We start from the raw sequence: 22,863 nt of genomic DNA, 5'->3' as shown, positions 1-22,863 counted from the left end.
TATTACTACAATGGCTATTTCAGCACTTAATCAGCATACAAACCACAGAGCAGAAGCACAGGACAATGGGGGAATCTGAATCAGTCTTAGACAACGCTCACTGTAGAGTTAACCGTATGTGGTTTGGCAGCTTTTACACATGAAGACTTGATATTCCTGTTTACCATACAGCAAGTTCAAAGACGCTAAACTGACTACTTCAATGGAACAGAAAACATGAGGCAGTATCTGAATCAATGAGGTTTTCCGAGAGAATCCATAAAGTCTGGCTGCTCTTCCATTTTTCCTTCAAAGCACTGACCTGAGACCTGGCCTCAGCTTGGCACCTGTCCGCTTTCACAGCACCCTCACTGATCCAGGGTCAGCTTTTCTTTTTACTTCCCCAAGGATGAGAGGCTTTTTAGATTCAGCTTGTCATCAGCATGATTCATGATCCAAACAGGGTACTATGACTTTCAGGCATTTGGGGAAGATAAACTCTGTATTCAGTTCAATCAACACTGGAGGGAAAAATGACATCTACAAAGATCAATCAATAAAACCTAGACTACCTGAGACCACTCCAAGGACAGAAGCCTCATTAGCTATGTTTATTAAAGCGAAGGGGCTTAGACCGGCGTGTTGAGTGCACCAAGAGGGCAGCTGACAAGCACAGGGCAGGCTATATCTGAACAGAGGCTGCCCCATATTTCTGAAAGGCCAGTCATGAGGCTGCTGGATGGCAGTGTGAATGTCCGGAAGTCTTCCTTTAACGCTCCGCTCCGGCAGCGGTTGAGGATTTCTGGCTTGGAAACGATGGGGGCTGCAGGAGGGGTGGTGCAGAGCCACACACCTGCCAGATGATTTGTCATTATAGAAGGGTCAGCACTCAGCTGTCACCCCCTAATCACCCATCCTACCCCTCAAGTCAACCCCCCTTCACCCCCCAAACTCCACTCCAGCCCTCCAAAAACACCCCCTGCATTCCTCAGGCATCTCCGGTTTCACTCGCAACACTGCTACCCCATCTGCCCCTCCTTCCTACACTCTACCCTGAGAGAAAATGTACCCCTGTGAGAGACACAGCACACTGAGTGCATTGTGTGGATGTGCGATGTGTGCTTATGCCCCCCATGTGTGTGTCCACACAATTCACATGTGTGTGAATACGTGTTTATCTAAGGGCGGAGCTGTTTGTATCGATACATACGGCGGACTGATGGAGCAGAATTTTACCAGCGGAGAACGTGTGAACTGGTCCGGGCTGCGGTCCAGAAACAAAACCCCCGCAGACAAGCCAAACACAGAGGGCTCTCACAGGTATACTATATCTGTCAACAGCGGTCTTTCATCGCCATGGGTCAGAGGTCACACTCTTTTCCATTGAATGCAGCTTCCTCTGGGACGTGCGAGTGTGTGAGACAGATCTTCAGCCATTAGTCGGCCCACTGTCCACCAGATTATCTCAAGTTGTACTCTGTGAGTGTGTCCGAGGGGGGCTCACTGCGGTTACATCATATCCTCACGAGCCTACAGACCCCTTATCCATTATCGTGTGTCTTATCATCACCACCGACAGGCTCTCCATCCCAAAAGAGAGGAGGATACGGGAGGTGGGTATCGCTAACACTTAGTTAAGGGGAGAACATGTTTAGAGTGTTAACAGAAGCTTTGGGTGACACTTGACATTAACGCTTATAGAAATACATTCTGACGTAGAGTGACTGACAATCTGTAAGCTGTTCTCAAGAAGGCAGCTCGTTGGTATTAGTGATAATGACTAAGAGGTACACTTGTTTTGTGTCTATGAAAGACAGCATTGTGGAGGTGCCTACAATAAAGGCCTATTGTGCTACTTGCGCCCAAATTCACTTCCTGGCCCAAGCGTCACCTGTCACTACTCATCCAGGGCTCTTGTGTCTTGGCCCTGCACCTCCTCTGTCTAACCTGATGGGGGCAGTAGAGGCTGACTGACTGGCTGGGGCCACTGGCTTCACACCTAACCACAGCAGCCGTGGGGTTTGGAGCGGCATCACACACACCGCTAGCCACTTGATACAGAGAGCATCTTTCTTTCGTCTCCTGAGCTGCTACTTGATAACTCTGCCCCCTGGAGAGCATGGAGGAAGGAGGAGGAGGGGGGAGGCAAACCAGACTGGAGAGGGAGGATAATGGCATGACATCAGTGTCATCGTTAACCAAATGGGGCCGTAAACAATGGGAGGACATATGCTGTTCAGTGAATGGCTGCTAGCACGAGGCACACCCAAAGCAGCCTTGACAGTTAGATGTAACATTCTGGGAATAGAGCACCGATGCAGAGAGAAAGAATAGAGTTTTCCCGGGAGGGTCAGGGGGGGTTTGCCTCCACAGGTATCAGTTACAGAAGCACCTCAAGCACTGAGGAGAGTCAAAGAGGATTTCAATTAGGGAGAAAGATGGGAAAGGAGCACAACAAAAAGGCAGGGAAAGGAACAGCAGGGGGAGGGTGATAATTCATACATCATAGTGAAGTACCTCCTACCATGAGGTGTGCGTGGCAAGTCCCCACAGCCAAGCCCCACATGACGGGAGTTTGTTTTCTTTCTCCAGCTCTTAAGAGGGGAAAATGAGCCAGCTAATCCCCCTGTACATTGTCGGGCCCTTTGCCCCAGGGGTGAAGAGCAGGGGAGAGGCGCTGAGTTCAGCTCTGTTGGTGTTTGTATGAAAAACTACACAAAATGAGTGTACACGTACTTGTGAGTACAATCACACTTAAAATCAAAGCAAGCAGCTCTACACTTCTGCTTTGCAAACCTCTACACAGATCAGTGTGTGTTGAAATAGTCAGGAGACATCACCTCAGCCTCTGCTGGGTGTCGACCGCGTCGCCACTAGGCTGTGACACAAATAAACCTGGAGGCGAAAGACACGGTGTTATCCTCGGAGTTCCCTGCCCGCTGGTGTCTCCTTCACTGGCAACGGCCTGGTTTGGCCTGGCCTCGGTTTATCTCGGGAGGAGACTGCTGGTCTGTCTGGCACAGGGCCCACGCAGGGGGAAACAATAACACTAAAAGCGGACCTCTTTCAGATGACCAGAATACACACAAGACAAATGTTTCTCCCGCTCTGTCATTCTGTAATGCTCCCTTCTGTTTCCGCCCGCTCTTTGGGTCAGAAATGACTCACCCACAAGTAAAAAGCCTCCACTCGACTACAGCTCGTGCTTATTTTGACTCATACTTCAAGAGAAGATCAATATTTGCACAGATCTATGGGAGGGAAAACAATAGTGATCTGGCCTCCACCAGCTCTGTCTGTTAATGGTCTGTTTACTGAGACAGACGGGATAATGGCCTGGGTGGAGGCTGGCGGAGAATCACATGGTGGCCACACTCCACTCTGTTTCTGATCTAGTTAGTAACGAGGAGAGTAAGCTCCTACAGTACAAGGAGCCGAGTAATGAAGCAAGGTGGAGGCTATATCCTGTGAATAAAGATGGTGCATCCAGTTGACACAGACAGGTTTGCAAGTCAAATAGCTGGACTGGAACCTCCACACTTTAATAATGCCTGCACTCTCTTTTGGCTATGCAAATTTTAAATCTGTGAGCCCCACAGCCGCAGTCAAACTTTTAGATCCAAGCTATGGAAACACTTAAATGGTCAGAGAAGCACTGCATTCAACTCTATAGTTACTGGCTATGCTGGATCTAGTAACACAGGACACTGGCACGTGCATTGAGCGTGTAGTGTGGAAGAATGGAGGATATCAGATATCTGAGAAACCAGGTTCAGCTTTAGGTCTTGGTTATGGTGGCAACCCCAAAGTATTTGAGGGAAAGCCCTTCTGTTACGCAAGAGCCAAATAAACCATTTTCCCATAAATGGTACTATTTGGCAACGTCACAGAATATTTTAATTAGCTGAATGAGAGACAAATATGTGCCTTGAGACATTATCTAATAGTAGTAAAAGTAGATCAAAGACTACTGCTCTTGAGGGAGTTCATCTGAGGTCATGCTAACCGGCGCCTCAGTCTCAAGCTCATAACTTCAAGCTTCAAAGCTGTGGTGGTGTGTGTGAGAGAGTGCGTGACTATTTGAGGCCAAGAATACGAGACCCGTCTCTCCAAGGTGCCATCACTCTGCTCCTGTCAGTCTCAGCACTCTGACGTCCCGGTGCTACACCTCATGTCCCCCACGGTCGGTGACCTCTGATCCCTCCCCCTGGCCCTTCCAGGCCCGTCAGGCCCATCAGATAGATCTGCGCCCTGCAGGGATCACAGAACCTGGGATAACTGGAAAAGCTATTCATGGCCGTTTTTCTAGAGATTCCCCTGGAGCGGCTGTTCTCTGCATATTGAGTGAAAAAGAAGAATATCACGGCTGACTTGCACTTTCATCACAGAGCGAGAGGGGAAAGCAGGGGAAGGAAAGAATGATTTGTATGCAATTTAAACCTCATATACTCTAATTTAGTGATGGCAGAAATGGATTCAAGAGTACTCTATGGACCATGTTTAGTGGTCCTGCTAACTCCTGGAGCCAAATCCAGGGTCAGTGGTAGTGCTCTTGGCCAGCTAGGCCAGAGCTGGAAAGATGGAGAGCTCAGACCTGGAGTCAGGCCAACCAGGCAGGGAGAGGCTAGCAAAGCCGGCTGCCAGGAACTGAGGGTGCTGTGATGGCACCACTGACTATTCTGGATATCTCCCTCCCACCAAAGCACTTAACATGCAGTATAAGCCAACACACAAACAAACAAACAGATACACACTCCATTCATATAAACACGCAGACGCCAAGGGATGCTCGCAAAGCTGAAGAACACCGGCAGGAGGAGAGCATCACTCAAAGACCCATTAACCCCTGGCTCCCAACCAGAACAGTGAGCAGGCGTCCTTTAAGTACACGTAGCTAGTACGTATGTGTGTGTGTGTGCGCACAAGTGATTTATGTATTACTTCTGTGTGACTATGTGTATGTACATGTCCATAAAAAGAGCAACTTTACATGAATACTTTGGGGCGGTATCCAGGGGATGAAAACAAATGGGTGTGCTTTGTGTTTTGAAGGTCACAGTTAACTACCCATCACTATTTAACCCTTTAGCTAGTTACTAGTTGTCTGTTTGGTGAGAGAAAGTGCTCTGGGACTACTTCCTCGTGCAGAGAAGTGCATCCCCAGGAGACGAGCTCCAGACTAAACACTCATGCTCATTCAGCTGCTCCCCTTCACCCCGCCGACAAAAGATGATGCTTGACAAGCGCTCCCAGCAGAAAACCTCACTTTTTCCACCAATTATAGAAAGCAATGCAGAGTGGGGGAGGAGGCAAAACTTCATAATATTATACACACTGGCATTTGGCGGAGAGCATTGAGCAACCCCTGTCAGAGAGAGATGGGCTAATTTCGGGGCGACCGGTGCCAACACAAACAACTGTTCTGGCTAGCTTTCATTGTCAGCACTTGAGGTTTTAGTCGAATTTTTCGACGCTCCGCAGCCAATTTCTCTTTCCCCTATTTTTCCCCCCGTATGATTTGTCCTTGTCCAACATCCCAGTCAGTCTTTCATCGCCTACGCAGCCAGAGCTTAAAAAGCATTCTTGTAGAAAACAAATTCAAACCAAGATGCTCATCTTAACACACATACAAAAACAAAAATAGAACATCTATTTGTCTTTTAGGTCTTCAGCGTGTGCTTTAACACAGACCCGTTTGACTACAATGCATGACTTCTTCATTGGTGCTGTGCGTTTATATGTATGCAATTGCTTCCATTCAGGTTATGTCCATCAACAGGCGCAGGGACGGCGTCAGGAGGCAGGAGTTAAAACAGCTACCGCTTCGTTCTCTGTGTGCTGGGATTCATATCGCAGCCATGTCAACGTAAACATCATATGTTTCTGTTTGTGCCTCCAAAGCAGTATTTACTTCTACTTTGATTTTGTTTATTAAAGGCTTTTACTGTTCAACATAAAAGCAAGGAGCCATGGCAGGACATTTGGAGCACAGGCTGTAATGTTACATTCGTAGTCAAACTCATAATTCTTACGGCTCACGCATGGTTCTGGGTATGTGCCAGTCAATGAGATGGACAGCTCTATACTGCTATTATAGAAACTTCACACAGTCGGGGTCTTATCCTCTGTGGCAAATCATACGCACCTATGCACATCAGGGGAGGAGCATTCAGTTATGTATGTGTGTGTGAAGGGGGCGATAGATGTTGAGGTGGAAGCTGAATGGGCACTTCTTGGAGGCCCCTGTTGCCTGAACATGCAGCCTTTACTCTGCTCCAGTATTGAGGCAGCTGTCTTTAATATAAGCGCTCAGCTCAGCCCATATTTATTCAGGTACAGCTGACAGAGAGGCAGAGACAGTAAAAGAGGCGTGGCCCTTCTTTTTCCTGGCAGCCGTGCAGCACTCCTGCGGTTTTTTGGGGGGCAAAGGGACAAGGCGAAAAAGACAGAGACAGAGACAGAGGGAGAAGGAGAGCGGCAAACAAGCAAAAGACTGAGTTGAAATAAAAAAGCACGGCTCCAGTCAGTCCTGTGTTAACTGGACATCCTGTGCAAGAGACCAGCCCCAGAGGCCCCCGGGGGCCACCAGGGAGGGGGTGTGTGAGCTCAACTCTCCAGTCTCACTTGATGGCTGTGTCCAAGACAAATCACCAATGGTGCTGCTGTCACCGTGGGCCTTGACCAAGACAAACAGCCCTGTTTTAAAATAAGTACCTGCCCCCTCGCAGCCCCTTTCACCTCATCCACACTCAGGCACATCCATATCTCCTCACACGTTCAGGCATATTCCCTTCACAGGTCATAGACCCAGGGCTGTAGTCCAGTGTCTACACCTGGGGACTCACTTTTCACCCTCTCAATGCTGTCTGCATTCTCTCCCCATTGCACACACACTTGTGATATTTACCACATCACACATGTTCCATTGTGGCCAGAATGCTGGGACTGCAATAACGAGGGTGAGTGTGAGTGTGTATGACACAAAATGTACAGCAGGTTTAAGGGACACCGTCTGTATGCATGCGTATGTGTATCTGAGCCTGCATGCATGCACAAAACCTCAAACTTAAGCTGAATCACAAACTGCCAACTGCGCAGAAGTGTCAGCACTATTCCTTGCTTTTACTTAACAGCACGTTGCATCTTGGGAGTTGTGGTTTGTCTGAAGGGGCCTGTCTGTGTCGCTGCCTGCGGCCTGCACCAGTGGGACTGGTGTTCCTCACTGAACTGAACCTCATTTATCTCTGTGGCAGAGCCCTTCCTCTCCAGCATCGGTCCTCCTGGACCCCTGAACTGCTGACACCGGGCCCCCCCTCTCCCCTCCTCTTCCTCCCTCCTCTGAGCTCCAGCATGCGGCAAAAATTGTGAGATGTGTTTCATCTGCATATTGATCAGCCTGGCCAAAAGAAGTAGGACCTCAGCACTTCACTGAATACATAATGTAAATAAGTACCAGTTATTCTGCTTAAACTCTCCCACAATCCTTTAAGGAGAATGTTTCAACTTAAGTAGGTGATTTTCCAGGTAATTAGGGAAAAGTGATTGTGCAACAAAACTCAATAGCAACTTTTGTCTGAAGAAAAAAGAAGAATAAACTAGAAATCCCTTGTCCTAAACATGCTGACATTATGTCCAAACACATCTCAGCCAACTGAAGGTTACTGTCAGGCTGAGGCAGTGCTGAAAGTCAATGAGCTCGCCCAAAAAGAATATGACCCCGTTTTGCTCCTGTCACCCAATAAAAGCGGGCCGTTCTCAGTGTGTGGGCAGGCTTTAGTGCCAGCTAGCTGCAGTGCAGATGGCTGGGCGCTGGGCTGTCTGATGGATCGCTTACATTCGGCGAGGACTGGACCAATGGCGTCGTGGATTGATTGGCCCAAAGGGGCCGTCGGGGAAAGCACTTCCTGTGTGTGTTAATGGACGCTCCTGCAGAGGCACTGTGGCGGCTTGTGGCAGGGTGATGGTTGTTACTCCCTCTCCCTCTCTCTCAGCCTTCCTCCTCCTCCTCATTTGCTTTCTCTCTCTCAGTTAATCAGAGGAGAGTCAAGTGAGACGAGCCAGGCTTCCCAAGCAGACAGACTTTCCAGCAGTTTTCTAACCCTACATCAAAACCTTTACAAAACACCACTGTAGCTTTGTGGAGAATTACAAAACTCCACGATTAAAGGTAATCACACTTTCCACTTTATTTTACCCATCCCAATGTTTCCTATACTTTCCTAGAAAAGAACTGTAAATTGATAGGACGGTCCCTGGAAAGACTTATAAATTTGGTATTCGGTTGGTATATTTTTAAATTAATTAATCTTAATTAACTACCATCAGTAGTGGAAGAAAAATTTAGATCCCTTCCTTAAATAAGACTATTAATACCACACTGTGAAAATACTCCACTACAAGTAAAAGTCCTGTAATCAAAAACGTACTTAAGTAAAAGCATGTAGGTATAACCAGTTAAATGTAAACTCATAATGCAGGAAAAATGTCCCTGTCAGTGTTTTACTGTTATATCTGATGTTTAAGGTTTAATATTACTGCTGCATTAATGTGTATATTGCACTTTACTGCTGTAGATGTTTAAGGTCAAGCTTAATTTAACTACTTTATATACTGTTGGGTAGTTTTATCTACTTTATATACTGTTAGGTAATTTTATCTACAGGATTGCATTTATAAGTTCATCATATGTCTGTAGCAACGCTGTCCTGTGAGAACCACATAAATCTAAAAAGAAATCTTTTCATGAGCTTGGAAAAACAGCCTGTTAAATAAAGTAGACTATCTGCCTCGGAGATATAGTGAAGTGTAAAGTTGTAAAAACTGGAAGTACCTCAAAAACTTGTACTTAAGTAGAGTACTTGAGTAAATGTACTTCCTTTCATTCCATTACTAACTACTATTGTAAATCAGTGCGTTGCGTGTTGGCTGAACTTTTACCTAACAGCTTTTCTTTCAGTAAAATTTCAATGCAACTCAACAGCTGCTTATTTACTTTGTATGACTTATTATTCTCAACAGTCTAAGAACTTGTCTGTTTTCTCTCTAGCCTACTTGGCACCACATTATGCAGTTCTTTCCCAGGAAGAAATTATGGACCCGTCATTGTTTATTCTTCTCTCATTAAACTTGACAAATTGTCTCATCTCAAAGTGAAATTAAAACTCAGTGTATAGCCCCGTCCCTGGCTACAGCGAACATGTGAACATGAGTGTGTAATAAGTTTGTACCCAAGTCGGCCCAGCTGCTCCAGTTCAGGCACTTGAGGTCCGTACGTTTCAACTGGAAGAGGTTTGTAGTGGTACAGAACTTCCTCTATCTTGGGCACAGCTTGGAGAGACACCGTCTGACGCTAAAAAAAAAAAAGACAGAGAGACAACATTCAACACAGGACAATAATCTTCATTGTTTAGTTAAGTATGCACTAGAAACGCTGGTTATGGCACAACCAAGATGACACAAACGGAAAAAACAATTTGGAAAAGGCCTAATGTCAATCAAACTGCACCTTCAACAACCACCAGTTCTTGACCAACTGGTTTGGAAATGGGAGTTTTGTCTGACAACCTTTTCATTTTTCCACACACACTGCTGCTCTGATGTAGAAACCTAACAAGGACAATGACTGAGCATGTTTTCAGTGTTCAACAACACTTTGTTGGCAACACAACAACTATGACTGATGGAAGTCTGATTAAGCAGAAACTAACATCATACTGGAGAACTGTGGTTAGGTTAAAGAGGAAATGTTTTTCCGTAAGTGTACATTGGAAAATTCTTATCTGCAAAGGCTACAACTTACAATTACTTTGATTGCTGAGAAGTCTGTTGGGTATTTTTGCAACTGATTGATTAATTAATTAGAAAATATTCCCTTCTAAGAAATTGACTTGCCTTTTTCCCTGAAAAAATGACTCAAACTGATTGATTGATTTTCAAAATATTTGGCAATTCATTTAAAAGTTGACAATTAAATAGACTGAATCATCCCAGCTCTAATAGCTGCTATCAGTGCTATTGTAAGTGTGTAAAAAAGTGTTATTGTTATTGTTATTTGCAACCTCTTCCCATGGATTCACCTAAAACATCATCGATCCAGTGTGGGTAAATGTGAATGTAAATTAGGCAAATCCTCAGGATTGTTAACTTGGAAATGTTACACTGAAGAACCTCCAACAATCATAAAATCTGCACTGTCAAACTGCCAACTGTAGTCTGATTTATAAAAAACTATTTTTGACGCATAATTACTCCAAGTTGAGATTTCAGTCGGGCTACGCTGGCTCCTAATGGTCTTGACCGTGGTGATCGAGTGAGAAACCTGATACCTCTTAAGGACACTGTAGAATTATTCGATTTGGGGCTCTGCCATCAAAGGGGAATTTCCACAGAGCGTCACACCACAGTGTTTTCTCCAGCATTAAAGTAATGCGACTCAGAAGACGAGCCAGAGTCACGAAACAAACCTGGAATTAAAAAGATGATGTCTAAACAAACACGGACTATTTTAGAGAGGGGCAAAGAAACTTAGAGACAAAGAAAAGATAAAAAGATAAGGGAGAGAGCAAAGAAAAGAGAAGTGGGGGGAGTATAAACAACAGAACACAGAGGGGAGCTGATGAAAACCAAACTAAACGAGTAACATGTGCCCCGCGGCCTCAGACTGCCCGCCCTCACACAGGCTTTGGCCCATGCAAGCGCGCCTACAGGGAAAGAACGCAGCCAACACTGAGCTGGAAGTTACAAAAGAACCAAGTGATGCACACTGAGACAGCAATAGATGCAGAGTTTCTTTGCCAAACATAACATGGTGGTAATTGGCCTGACTGGGCCAGCATGTAAGACAGTTCGACAGACAAAACAATAACCACACTCACTAAGAAAACTCATATTACACTCTCACAATGTTATATTAATACATATTTGGGATTTGGGACATTTTCCTTTTCTTCAACGTGCCTCTACAACTTCAACTTTAGCGTGCCAACTTCTTCATTTCCCATTAGGGTTGGGCAATTTGAAAATATATACTGTTAGTTGACATAAATTTGTCTATTGTCAGAGATTTAATGCAGTTAATGCGGAATGACTTACTATTTAACATCTCTAGTTGCATCAGGACATTGTGGGCAATGTTGCAACTTTTTGGGAGTTTTGGTTGTTAAGACAGTTTTAGCATCAATGTACGAAAGTAGATTCATATGTCAGAATTTACAATTGAATTCACTGTATTAGCACAAAAACACAAGTTCCTGATTGAGTATTTTATCCAGATTTTTCAGCAGATGTAATATATCACAATGTTATTACACGCATCCGATTTAACTTGGTTTTGTGGGTTAAACAATGTGCAAGCCATGGAGACAGGCTCATGCAATTCAAAATAAGTCAGGAAACCAAAATGGATTGTACATATAGCAAGATGGACAGCTTTATCAAGTCATTCATGTGAGGATATTCACAGTTATCTCGATTCACGATTATCCTGATAGTAGAATTCAGCTCATTGTGAGTGTTTTTATCGCAATCACGATAAAATCTTTTATTGTCCTATCCCTATACACAATATACAAGTAAAAAAGAGTGATCACTGTTCTACTTTGCCTTACGTCATGAGTTTAAGATGAGTCTTCAATCAACATCTATCAATATTGCAATATAAAATATAAAGTATTTCATCCAAATCATGCAGTTTCATTTCCCAAAATGACTCACATCTACCTTAACAGAACAAGTCTGAACCTGTTGCATTCAGCCGTGGTTTACACATGCAGGTGGCCCTATATTGACACCAAGTGAGTGGGTTTTTCCAGCAAAGAAATAGAGAGATGAGCTCAACACACACAAGAAGTATTTTGGCAAGTCTTTTTTACCTGGTAAAATAGCGTGCGTTGTTCTTTTCTATGATTCAGTGATTTATTTGTATGTAATTAATCAAATAATATCCGTACCATCAAAGTCTTGCTGTTACATTTATCTATGTTTGGTCACCTACTGTATCCAAAATAATTAGAAAAAAAATTGCGAAACATCAAAATTAAATGCATTAGATTGAGACTGTTGGATATTTTTCTTTTAAAACACAAAACACTGGAAAAACGCTTCTCTGTGGTTTTCACTCCACCTTTAACCCCAAGGTGCCAGTGATCCCCTATCCTGTCCCGTCCACTCATCCAACACAGTGGCGCCCCACCACAGCCTAATGAAACCCAGACCAACCAACCCAAACCCAGTCACTCTCCCTCACTTTCACACTCCTTCAGTCTCTCCATCCATCTTCTTTCAGACTTTCAGCACTGTTTAACTCCCCTACTGCGCCAATCAAAGAGACGCACTGGGACGAAGGGGTGGAGGGAGAAGCAGGAGAAGAAAAAGTCTACAGCGGCGGAGTGGTGGAGAAAGAGAGCGGCAAATTGGGAGCTGCAGATAGCTAAAGGGCAGTAAATCAGATTTTTTAAGCGACAGACAGAACAGAGCCAACCCCCAGTCTGGAGAAATTTCTGTTGCATTCCTCTGCAAGGGCACCTTGAAAACTGGCAGAGACACATCATCACGGACAAACACAGCATAAGACATGCATACACAAGAACAGGCTTTGCTCTCCTGAATATATTTCCAAAAAAATGTGTAAATTATTGATTTATTGTCCTTTTAAACTGCTTTGATACAGGATAAGCTGTCCATCAAACGCAGAGCTGTGCCCTCTCAGGCCTGCTCTGCCCTCCACCTAATAATAATGCTGAAACGTTCAATCATGAACTCATCACGTCCTATTAAAAGCTTGTGTGAATTACAACATGTGAATGAATGTTGTTTTCCAAATCCTCCAGTGAAGGAAAGCAACAGAAGGGGAGAGAGTGGGACCTCTAGCCAGGCCCAGCAGAGCAGAAACGTCTTAGGGACCAGGGGCCATTGGAACAACACCACTGAAAGAGCCAACACAAACATCTGCTTTTAACATCAAGGAGGCCCCATCTTACTACCTACACAACATTATGTGCGCCCTCGTGACGCTTTCAAGTTTGTGTATAACTGGTATTAAAGACTCGTATAATACCCCTGTGACACTAAAATGAAACTCTGGGGGCCATCAATCTTAATAAAACCGCAGGGGAGGATGATTTGAGGAAATCACCATCGAGCCAGAGGGAGTAGTCCTCCTTCTCCTGGTCTCATGATCCTCCTACCCCAGGTCCAGATTGTGATAGTGATCTACTACTACCAGCTTCAGTTTCTAGGAGTGGTACCATCCTTAAAGGTCAAGCAAAGCCGGCACTGGTGCCTGTCCTCATGTTGGTGGAGGGGACAGGTGTGCTGGCTTGCGAAACTGTGAAGCACTCTACGCCTCCGGGAGGAGGAGGGGGGCGAATTCAGCTCGTGATGTGCCGTCACGTTACACGTTACTTAACTCTGCTGTCCATATTAACAGAACCATCTGGGAAAGCAACAGGGTTAACCCATCTGACAGAGTGATATGGCAGACATTTGGTGTGACTTTTATGGGACAGGGGTCTCATAAAAGTCACATTACTTTCAAGGTATGAGAGGTCTGCCCCCGAGGCATAGCACAGAGTGCACCGAAGTCCACATTAAAAACAAGAGACGGATGGGGTGTTTGTCAGAGGTGCGGCTAGACTTTGAAACAAATGTATTAACAAGCTTGATTTTTTTTACTTAATTCTTAAAACTTACTTTTATATAGGGTAATTGCAATATGACTTACTTGGCCATATCACCAATATTTTGATGAACTGTGCAGTCCTACAATAAACACTGTTTATTTTATTATATACCAATGATCATCGATTACTTCTACTATAGAGTTGTCAAAATACTGGAAATTTCTAACTTAGACATATTAAATTGAAAAATACTGATATCCAATACCACAAGTAAAATTTGACATATATACAGACAGATATATTCATTCAGATTTTTATCAAAAGATTAATAAAACAAAGCTTGTGTACTGTGTGTTAAGAACAGCATCTAAGTTAATTTACTTCTGAAGGAGGGAGGGCTATGTAGGCACTCAGCGGTGCACATGTCTACTTGCTGTCGAAGAGGAGAGTGAAAAATCGTGGCTAGTACTGGTGTAATGATACTGCAGAAATTAGTACTGAAACCGTTTCAAATTTTCAGAATCAATATGTATCAATATTTGATATTTTTTTATTTCACTATTCTACCATTACTGCTATGCTTTTGTCTTTTGATCTTTGTTAAAGATAAAAAGAACTATTTGGTCAAGGAGAAGGTGCTCACAATGCCAGTTTTGATCAAAAGCTCATTGTTCAATGGCTCAAATCATGGGTCACCACTAAGAATGCCAGCAGAAACACGTGCTGCACACACACACTGCACGATCATCAGCACTCTCCAGGCCCCCATCTCTCCTGACTTTGCAGCTCAGCAGGACACATCAAGGTCGCTGAGAGACTAACCTCTCCATCAGCACCTCCCCACCACATTCACATTCACATACACATACATACACACACATATACACACACACACACACACACACACACACACACACACACACACACAAAAACAAACAGATACACTTGCTTGAGTCCCAAAGGTTTGGGGAGCCACCACTAGCTGAAGCAGAGCTCCAGAGGCAGTGAGGCCCTCGTCACTAATGTATAAAAGTGACAATGGGAACAATGGAAAGGTAAACAGTGGCAGGGATTGTATAGGGGATGCAATTAATACGCCTAGTTAGGGGCCAGCCTAGTGCCATCCCATCCTGCGGCCTCACTTCCACCTTCTGCCCTGGCACTGCCAGCGCTTCTGTATGGATAAAGAGCTTTGGGCTGCCCAGTGGCCCACTGAGCAGCAAGTAGCAAGTGTAAAAGCCGCTGCCCACTCAGTGCCTCCCCTCGCCTTAGAAGTTTAAATATAACTGCCTGACCAGTGGCAGCTGCCCCAGCGTAAAGCCCCTAAAGCTGACAACTCCTTTTTTTCCGCGGGACTGGGCCGGCCTGCCCGTGGGCAAGGGTTGCTGAGGCCAACCTAAACAGGACCAAGCCAGCGGCAGGGGCAGAGGTGTGAATGCCCACATGTGCTGGTGCCAGTCAGGGCTGGCGGGTTCTCTTTACCCCTTGAGCTGACCCCTGTCCCCTAAGCCCGTGCCCGCAGCTATCAAACTACATGCAAGCAATCCAAAAAAAAGTAAAAAGGCAAAGTGCAAAGGGTAACACCCAATACCCATAAAATCCACCGTCAATGCTTTACACGTCAAAATGTATGAACAACAAGACATTTATATAAATGACAAAACAAATATCTGATGGAAGAGTGCAAATAAAGGAAATGAAAGTAACACTGAAGATAGTGAAAGAGTGAGTGGGTGTTGGGGGAGTATACAGCGACAACCTCCAAGGCAAAACAGGTTAGGCCAGTCTGCCAGAGTAAAGGAAAGCAGAGCTGAACCTGTGCTGACGATTACGTCTACCGAGCAGAGGTCACCGTAGAGGACAACTCAACCAAGTAAATCAGGCCTGAGCAAACAAGTTCACAGCATGAGTGTGTGTGAATGTGTGCACTTGTGTCAGTGTTTTCTGTGGTAGTCAGATCCCACTGCCTAAGTGTAGAATGGAATAAAGCCAGAGAGAACCCGGGGTTATTTCTGCCAGCTACACATCTATGTTTAGGGATAAACTTTCCACCCACATTTGTCTGTGTGAGTTGCACTTTGTTTATCTGTGCCTCCTGCTTTCATTAGGTGCCCATGCCGGCCTCGTCAGGTATGTCAGCTGCTACTGTCGCCTGTGAGGAGTGGATCTGGCCCCAGCATTGCTGGAACCTTGGACCTTTCATTTAAGATGGCGCTGAAAGCTGCTCCAAGGTGGAGAGATTCCCCATCGGTCAACCGCTTTTAGGAATGGGACACCGTAGCAGCTGAGGACAATCCCCAACCTCACACAAACGCTCATAATACCTTCACACAAACAAACACAGCAACCGCGCTTAAATATTGATAAAAACTAACAACACACAATTAATCATGCGATGCTTAAACCACATATAATTTACATACAAATGATCATCAACTCAGGTCCATGTTTTCCTCTGAGCAGGTGCCAAGCCTGATGGCACTGAAGTTGGTCTTATGTGTCAGACAACAACAAGCAACCTGTTTAAACAGTGAATAGTGGCCTCCCTCCCACACAGAGAGTCTCTTTTGATATCAGCGGACGTCTATTTTAGAAAGACACTTTATTCTTCAAAGGATGTTTACTCAGACTGGGTAAGGGGAGTGTGCATTTGCGTGTATGTGTGTGTGCACGCATCCGCACACGAGTATGTGTGTCTGGGTTCAATAGAATGCCTACAAAGTGAGGGATTACTGAGTGATCCCAGACCATTCCTGAGGCAAGACCAGGCCCATCCCACCTCACATCACACCTGGACCGACACTACTTTCCCTAAGGATTGGCTAAATTTCCTCAAGCATCCATTCGACAACAAGTTAACACACAACTGCAATAGCTGGGATCAGGGTTGGAGTCCCCTTCACCAACTCCTGGAAAATCACCCGGGCAAAGAGTAATGCCAGAATGGCTGAGATGTTCCCTTGCATGTTCCCAGTAAACAACATGACACAGCTAGAGGCGACATTAGATCACTCTTTAAATAAAGACTGCAGTCATTGGGAAGCTGAGGAAGAATTGGCATCCTCACGTTCCACGGATATGTCATTCCACCATTGACGGCTCACCTTGGCCCAGGGTGAAGCAGCTGGCTGAAGTGCTGGTGGGGCAGGTGGTGGTGGGAGTGGGTGGGGGTTGTTAGGGATACTGTGAATTTCTGTCTCTGTGACTGGTGCACATCACCAAAAACATCCAGATGAGAAAACAAAGGGTCATGAATCAGCCTCCTGTCCATTCATCACTGTCACACATGGTTTCTCCTTTGTGTACATGCTTCACAACAAAGTATCGACCCTGAGGCCTCTATTGAAGCTTATTTTGAGTGTTCAGTTATTTGTTAAGTGGAAACTGTCCATCACAATTTCCCCAAAACCAAAGTGGCATTGTCAAATTGCTTGTTTTGTCTGACCGGCAGTAAAAAAAACTAATCATTTGTCCACAATGACGGAAAAATTGAGAAAAAAATAGTGAGTGTTTGTCATGGAAGTCTGAAGAGAAGCATTACTTCTGGATGTGCTAATAAATTGCACTTAAAGGGAGCAACAGTGTGCTGACTTTTTTCATGCTTTTGATGTTTGGCCAAGTGGGGGGGTCCACCTTGAGTGAGCCTGGGGCGAAGTTGTTGATAACTTTGTGGCTAACCTCATTCACTTCAGTCATTGGGTTGCAACAAGACACGGCTTCGCTTGGTTCTTGAGGAGTTGTAGTATTTATTTGCCGACAAATAACCTAAACTGTGGACACATTGCAGTGCTAACTCGCCTCTATAACATTACTATAAACCTCTTAGTCACCATCACACGCATACTATTTTTCTCTCCCTCTCTCTGATGTGTGTGTGTGTCAACTGGCTGTCGAAAATGCATATTGAAAACCGTTTCAAATATTCAGAATGTATTTACATTAAAAAATCTATATTTTTAACAACACCAAGTACTAGCTTGCTCATTTCATTCCTTGCTTTTATCTGGTATTATCTGGTGTTCCCTGTGTTTCCCCAGCACCTAGAGGGGATAAAGTGGGTTACGAGATTGCAGTCATCTCTAGTTTTGAACATTGTTGGAAACATGTTGGATAATTTAAGTACACAACTTAACAAAATGCATAACAAGAGTTAAGATATTTTTAGACATTATAATCCTGAAATGGTATATGTTTAATCTTTAATGAGTTTATATTTCAGCACTTATTGATACTGTTATCGTCAGTAGAGGGAAAACCACAAATCAGCTTCAATGCAGATACAAACCTATCGTGAAAATGTGGCCCAGTTTTAGAAATGTGTTTTTACATTTGCCTCCCCTAATTTCTGCTGAAGAAAAACTGAAACCCTGCTTGGAACAAGGGACCACAACCTAGCAGATAAATGAATTCCAGCAATCTGCAGGAATCCACCGCTCTGTGCTGAAACCCCACCAAGTCAAACAGGAGTCATTCTTATGGACTCTGAGGTGAAGGGAAATCCAAACCCACACATTCCCCCGACTCAAGTCTCTCAGTCCAAAACACAGCAGATGCATGGTGAGAGCTCTGCTCCACCAACAGGAGCTCGGGGACGGGAGGATGAAGAGAAATGGGAAGAAAGAAGCGAGGAAAAACAGCCACAGAAGAAGCCAAGAGCAACATAATCATGCTGTTTCTCTCTCCATCAGCAAGTTTAACTTCATGCTGTATATCAAGGGGGTGAGAGTCAGAGCACCACATCCTACATTTGGATCAATTCAATGCTTTTCCACTGGTTGTGGATGAGAACGTTGTCTGTTCGGGGTTTAATGAGTAAATTAATGTTTTTGTAAAGTCTCTGATTGTCACTGCGTCAGATAATTTAACCAAGAGCTTTCAAAGAGCTATGTCAGTGGAAAACACATTGAAATTGGCAGGATAGGCAAATAAAGATGAGAAGAGAGAGAGTTTGTTTGTACCCGAGTACGTCAACTCCACCTTGAGCCTAGGTGAGCACTAAGCAGATATCTCTCCCACGCACCACTGAACTGTGGGAAGACAACCATGTCCCATGAGGGTTGCTGGGTAGGGGGTGGGGGTGATGACACAGCCTATCTCATCCCAGTAAAATGAAAATAAACTACTGAAAACCTGAACGACAGCCAAATGGAAGGTCTCTCCAGACACGGTGAGCACAAAGCTGCTAGCTCAGAGCGGCCAGAGCCCTGAGCCCACATGCTCCCTCTGTGGGTCCCACCATTCGCCCAGAGGAATGTGATGACATGACTGAAGGAGTGAGGGCCTGTTCCCACAATGAAGAAGCACCACACACAGAGGAACATCCTCCCTTTGAAGGTTTTGACTGTTATCATCACTCTATCATCAACAAACACGCCACATGAAGTTTAAATTAGCACTGAACTAAAATCACACCAAGGCCTTGACTGTTCAGACCCACCTGTCCACCAGTAGATAGAGGTATACAACCCTGTGACCTTAACCTGCATGGGCTCATTGTAAATATAGTAGCTATTTGTTATTCATGGTACAGACAGCTTCTTTAAGCTCTCTTTTTACACTGTGCTCACCCTGCTTTCACTTGAAGCAGGATAGCCCAGTCTGACAGGCCATGTACAAAAAATGTAGCCCCCTCATGCTTTTGAATGAGGCTGCTCTGTTAATGCAGTGAGGGTTTCAATGCAGAGGGATCCGCAAAAAAAACTGAATTGTTCAAAATTGGCAAAAAAAAAGTCATACCTAGCCAAACTTTTGCACATTCCTGGTAGATAAATATGATGTATAATCTGTATTTATGATGTTTATTTCAAGATTGTCTCAGCGAAAAATAAAATAATTGCTGCCGTCATAACTTTCCACAGTTGTTAAATTCTAACTAATATTTTTTGATCATCAGGGTTGTTTTCAGTCTGAAAGGTCACTAAAAAGAATGCAACCTTAACCTCTGTTCATCACATACAGACTCAAGAGATGCAACATAATGCCATTTATTGTGAAATCAAACCTCAAAAAATCATCTGGCACTGCCCACTGCAACTCAAAATGTTTGGTGTTGCATGACAAGTTTTTGCATCACAGTTTGTACGTGCACAAAACTGCATACCCTGGCTACCCTGGCTAGAACTGGTTTTCCGACTTGTTGTACTTGAACGTGGTCAACTCAACCTCCAACTTCCAAGCTAAATGTAATGCCCAATAGTTGCCCAGTGGCGCAACTTTAGGAGTTTGAGAGGTTCAACTTCATTCAAATTTCCTCTGATGAACAGAATCAACAATCAATCATGCTTGCTTTGAATCCCTCAGAAAATGGAAGCACAGTTGTCTAAAATCACTACATTAAGTACTTTAAACAAGAAGGAGGAAAAGTTGATTGTCGCAGTCAATGACTTCCCAGTTCACTATGACAAACCTTCAACGACCTAAAGGGACTCAAGAAAAATCGTGCACAGAAGCACATCGCTTGGGAAATGCACTACTTTGATGTGTGCTAGTTTAGTGGCAGAGGGAGACAATAACTGTCCTGTTGGAGCCGAGTACTGACTTGAAGGCTAAAACACACTCACAAGAGGAAGAGAACCTGTCACTTTAAATCCGTAGTTAAAAGCTAATTTGCCTAAAGCGTTGCACTCACCATATGGATTCCAGTCGAAAACAGATTTGTAGGTTTGACCACTTTGTTCTGATGCTCTATCTCGCTCTCCAGCTGAGCAGCACGGACCTTGTGTTGGGCGAGCAAGATGGTGGCAGGAAGTTGAGACTGCTCCTGGAGAAACAAATGGGATTTTGGGATTTATGAGAATGTTAATGTTAGGTGTGTGTGAAACATGCAACAAAGTGCTTCATCAGGGATGCTTCTGCTCAGCAAAAAACTGCTGACACCTGTACATATTGAAAGCTTGTCCCTTTGTGAGTGTTGTATGTTGAAAAACGATGAGAACACATGCAGTCAGCCCCCCACCCACCCACACAGATATCCCTGTCTAACTGGATAACCATCAGCATAGGGTTATTTTAGGCTAGCAGCCACATTATTGATGCAAGCCATATTCACAAAACTGTGGCACTGCAGGGGACGCTGCTTCAAGTGCAATGCGCCGCCTTCACCTCCATTAAATGCAAGGTCGGACGTTTCAATTTCTCCAGTGGAGTGTTGCCAAGCACAGAGGTCTAAAAACACAAGCTTGGACACGTTGCGCACTGAAGAGGGAGGACATTTTTGATGGGGTGGACAGCAATGGGCAGACTAGAGGTGTCTTAGCATTAAACAATAAACCAAAAGAGATTTAATGGCTTCCAACACTCAGTCCTGGTCTGACTGTAAAAATAAACCACTTTCACTTATGTGAGTTAGAGGATAGGCACTTGTGTGAATTTATTTGCTTTATTTGGACGACATCACATGCTTAACATGCTTCTCATTTCACAAAGATCCCGAGGAAAAAAGTTCATAAACTCAGGAAAATAACAAAATATACCTGCAGATAAATAATGTGAATTCAATGTTTCTAATCGATAAGAACAATAATCAAGAGGAGCATAACAAGTTCCCAGTGATGTATTTTATTGACTAGTTACCTACTGCTTCAGCAAACAGCAACAATGAATCTAAATGTATGTGTTGGTGTATGTGGGCGTGCATGTTTGAGAGCAGGGATGTACAGATGTCAGAGCTCAGGACAGTTCCCTGAGGGGGGTGAGAGCTCATCTCATCTGCCTACAGTCAACAGGCCCTGTGCCTTAAACAAACAAACACACAGCTTAGCCTGCTATCTGTGATGGTCCTTCAGCAGCCCGCTCTGCAGGAACAATCACTTCCAAAGCCCACAGCTCAACACAATGGAGCCAAGAGGCTTTGGAATCACAGAATGAGAACAATGCAGCCCGCAGCACAATGACTGGTAATAAGCTCTTAATGATCTCTCAGCCATGAACCCTCAGGCTGAGGGTGTGTGTGTGTTTGTGTGTGAATATGACATGAAACGTCAGTCATAATGTGACTGCTGTGGACATATGTGGATATAAACACACAAGCAACATGTGTGAAACTCACCAGTTCGTCCAGCAGAGCCTGCTTGTTCTTCCTCTTGGCCTGTAGCTGCCTCTTCTCCTCCTGCAGCACCTCCAGTCTCCGCTGCTCATTGCCCTGCTGCTCCAGCAACAGCAGCTCCTCCAGCTCCTCCTGCTCTCGTGTCTGAGGAGCGCAGGACAGACATAAGGGATGTTGCAACTACTCACTTCACATCTTTCAGTACAGTGTAGCACCAATTTATCATTATTAAAAAAAGTATTATGCATGTGTGGGAAAATACATTTGGTACGTACAAGTTTCGCCTTGTTCTTCTGGATGATATCTCTGTTCTCCCTCTGGTACTGCTCCATCCTCAGCTTGGTGTTCTCCACATCAATGTTGTTTGTAAGGTTATACACTACACAGAGGGGACACAAACCAGCATTAAGGGGCCAGTAAACAGTTTTTCACCAAGCATTCGAGAGTGGCTGTTCATAACAAATACAACACTGAGGACTGTTTAGACAAAAAGTTGTTCGATCTGGTTTTGACAGAGTATGCACCGACCCTTAAAACCTCTTCAACCCAGGAGACCTTTTTGCGGGTCTATCATCAAGACAAACGCTGTTCAAACCCACAATGCTATCACTTTCAATTATAGTCAGGATCCAAAGAGTTCCAGAGATAACCAATATGTCCAGCTGAAAGACAGGAAAAAATAATGTTCAAGACTAGATGGAATAGGCCTTAAAAAATGTCATCTGGTAATTCAATATTTCTCTCAACTTGAGAGAGATACAGTAGCTTTTCAATGACACACTGGAATGAAAGAATACAGAATAAAAATGTGTATACTGTTGTCACACTGAGGAAAAAAATCTCTATCATCAAAGGAGAAATTTATGGAGAATTTTTAGGGTTTTAAAAGGCTAAAAAACTATTGATGCAAATCTATGATGTAGACCACAGGAGCTGTTTTGCCTTCTGTTAGTGGCTTAAAAGCCATCAGTGTATTTCAGGAACTAGATACTTGACATTCACATTGGTGTCCGTCTTCCTGGCCTCACCCTCCCTGTCCCATTTGTCCAATACACTTCACATCGGGACGACATCACACACATTTAAAAAATAGCTTTTCTAACCTCTGGGAACGTTTTGTGAATTCTACAATTATTATTACAAAGAGTGACAAAAGTAATAAAAAAGTAAAATGCTTTTTGGGCCGCAGCATATCCAGCTCTCTTAAAGGTCCATCGTGGG

General features: G+C 44.3%; 1 protein-coding gene across 1 annotated transcript in view; it reads right to left on the bottom strand.

Moving 5' to 3' along the window:
- mnat1 (MNAT1 component of CDK activating kinase) overlaps positions 1-22,863 on the bottom strand; it is a 33,951-nt gene that overhangs the window by 3,646 nt on the left and 7,442 nt on the right. Inside the window, exons 4-7 of the mRNA XM_073484375.1 lie at positions 21,918-22,021; positions 21,646-21,786; positions 20,227-20,358; positions 9,207-9,328 (exon numbers count right to left, since the gene is read on the bottom strand). Of these exons, the coding sequence (XP_073340476.1) occupies positions 9,207-9,328; positions 20,227-20,358; positions 21,646-21,786; positions 21,918-22,021 (499 nt within the window). The remainder of the gene's footprint in view (positions 1-9,206; positions 9,329-20,226; positions 20,359-21,645; positions 21,787-21,917; positions 22,022-22,863) is intronic.

Source organism: Pagrus major, chromosome 16, assembly GCF_040436345.1.
Source record: "Pagrus major chromosome 16, Pma_NU_1.0".
Lineage (NCBI taxonomy): Eukaryota > Metazoa > Chordata > Actinopteri > Spariformes > Sparidae > Pagrus > Pagrus major.
Note: the sequence above shows the minus strand (reverse complement) of the source record. Positions and strands in the feature narration are given on the sequence as shown.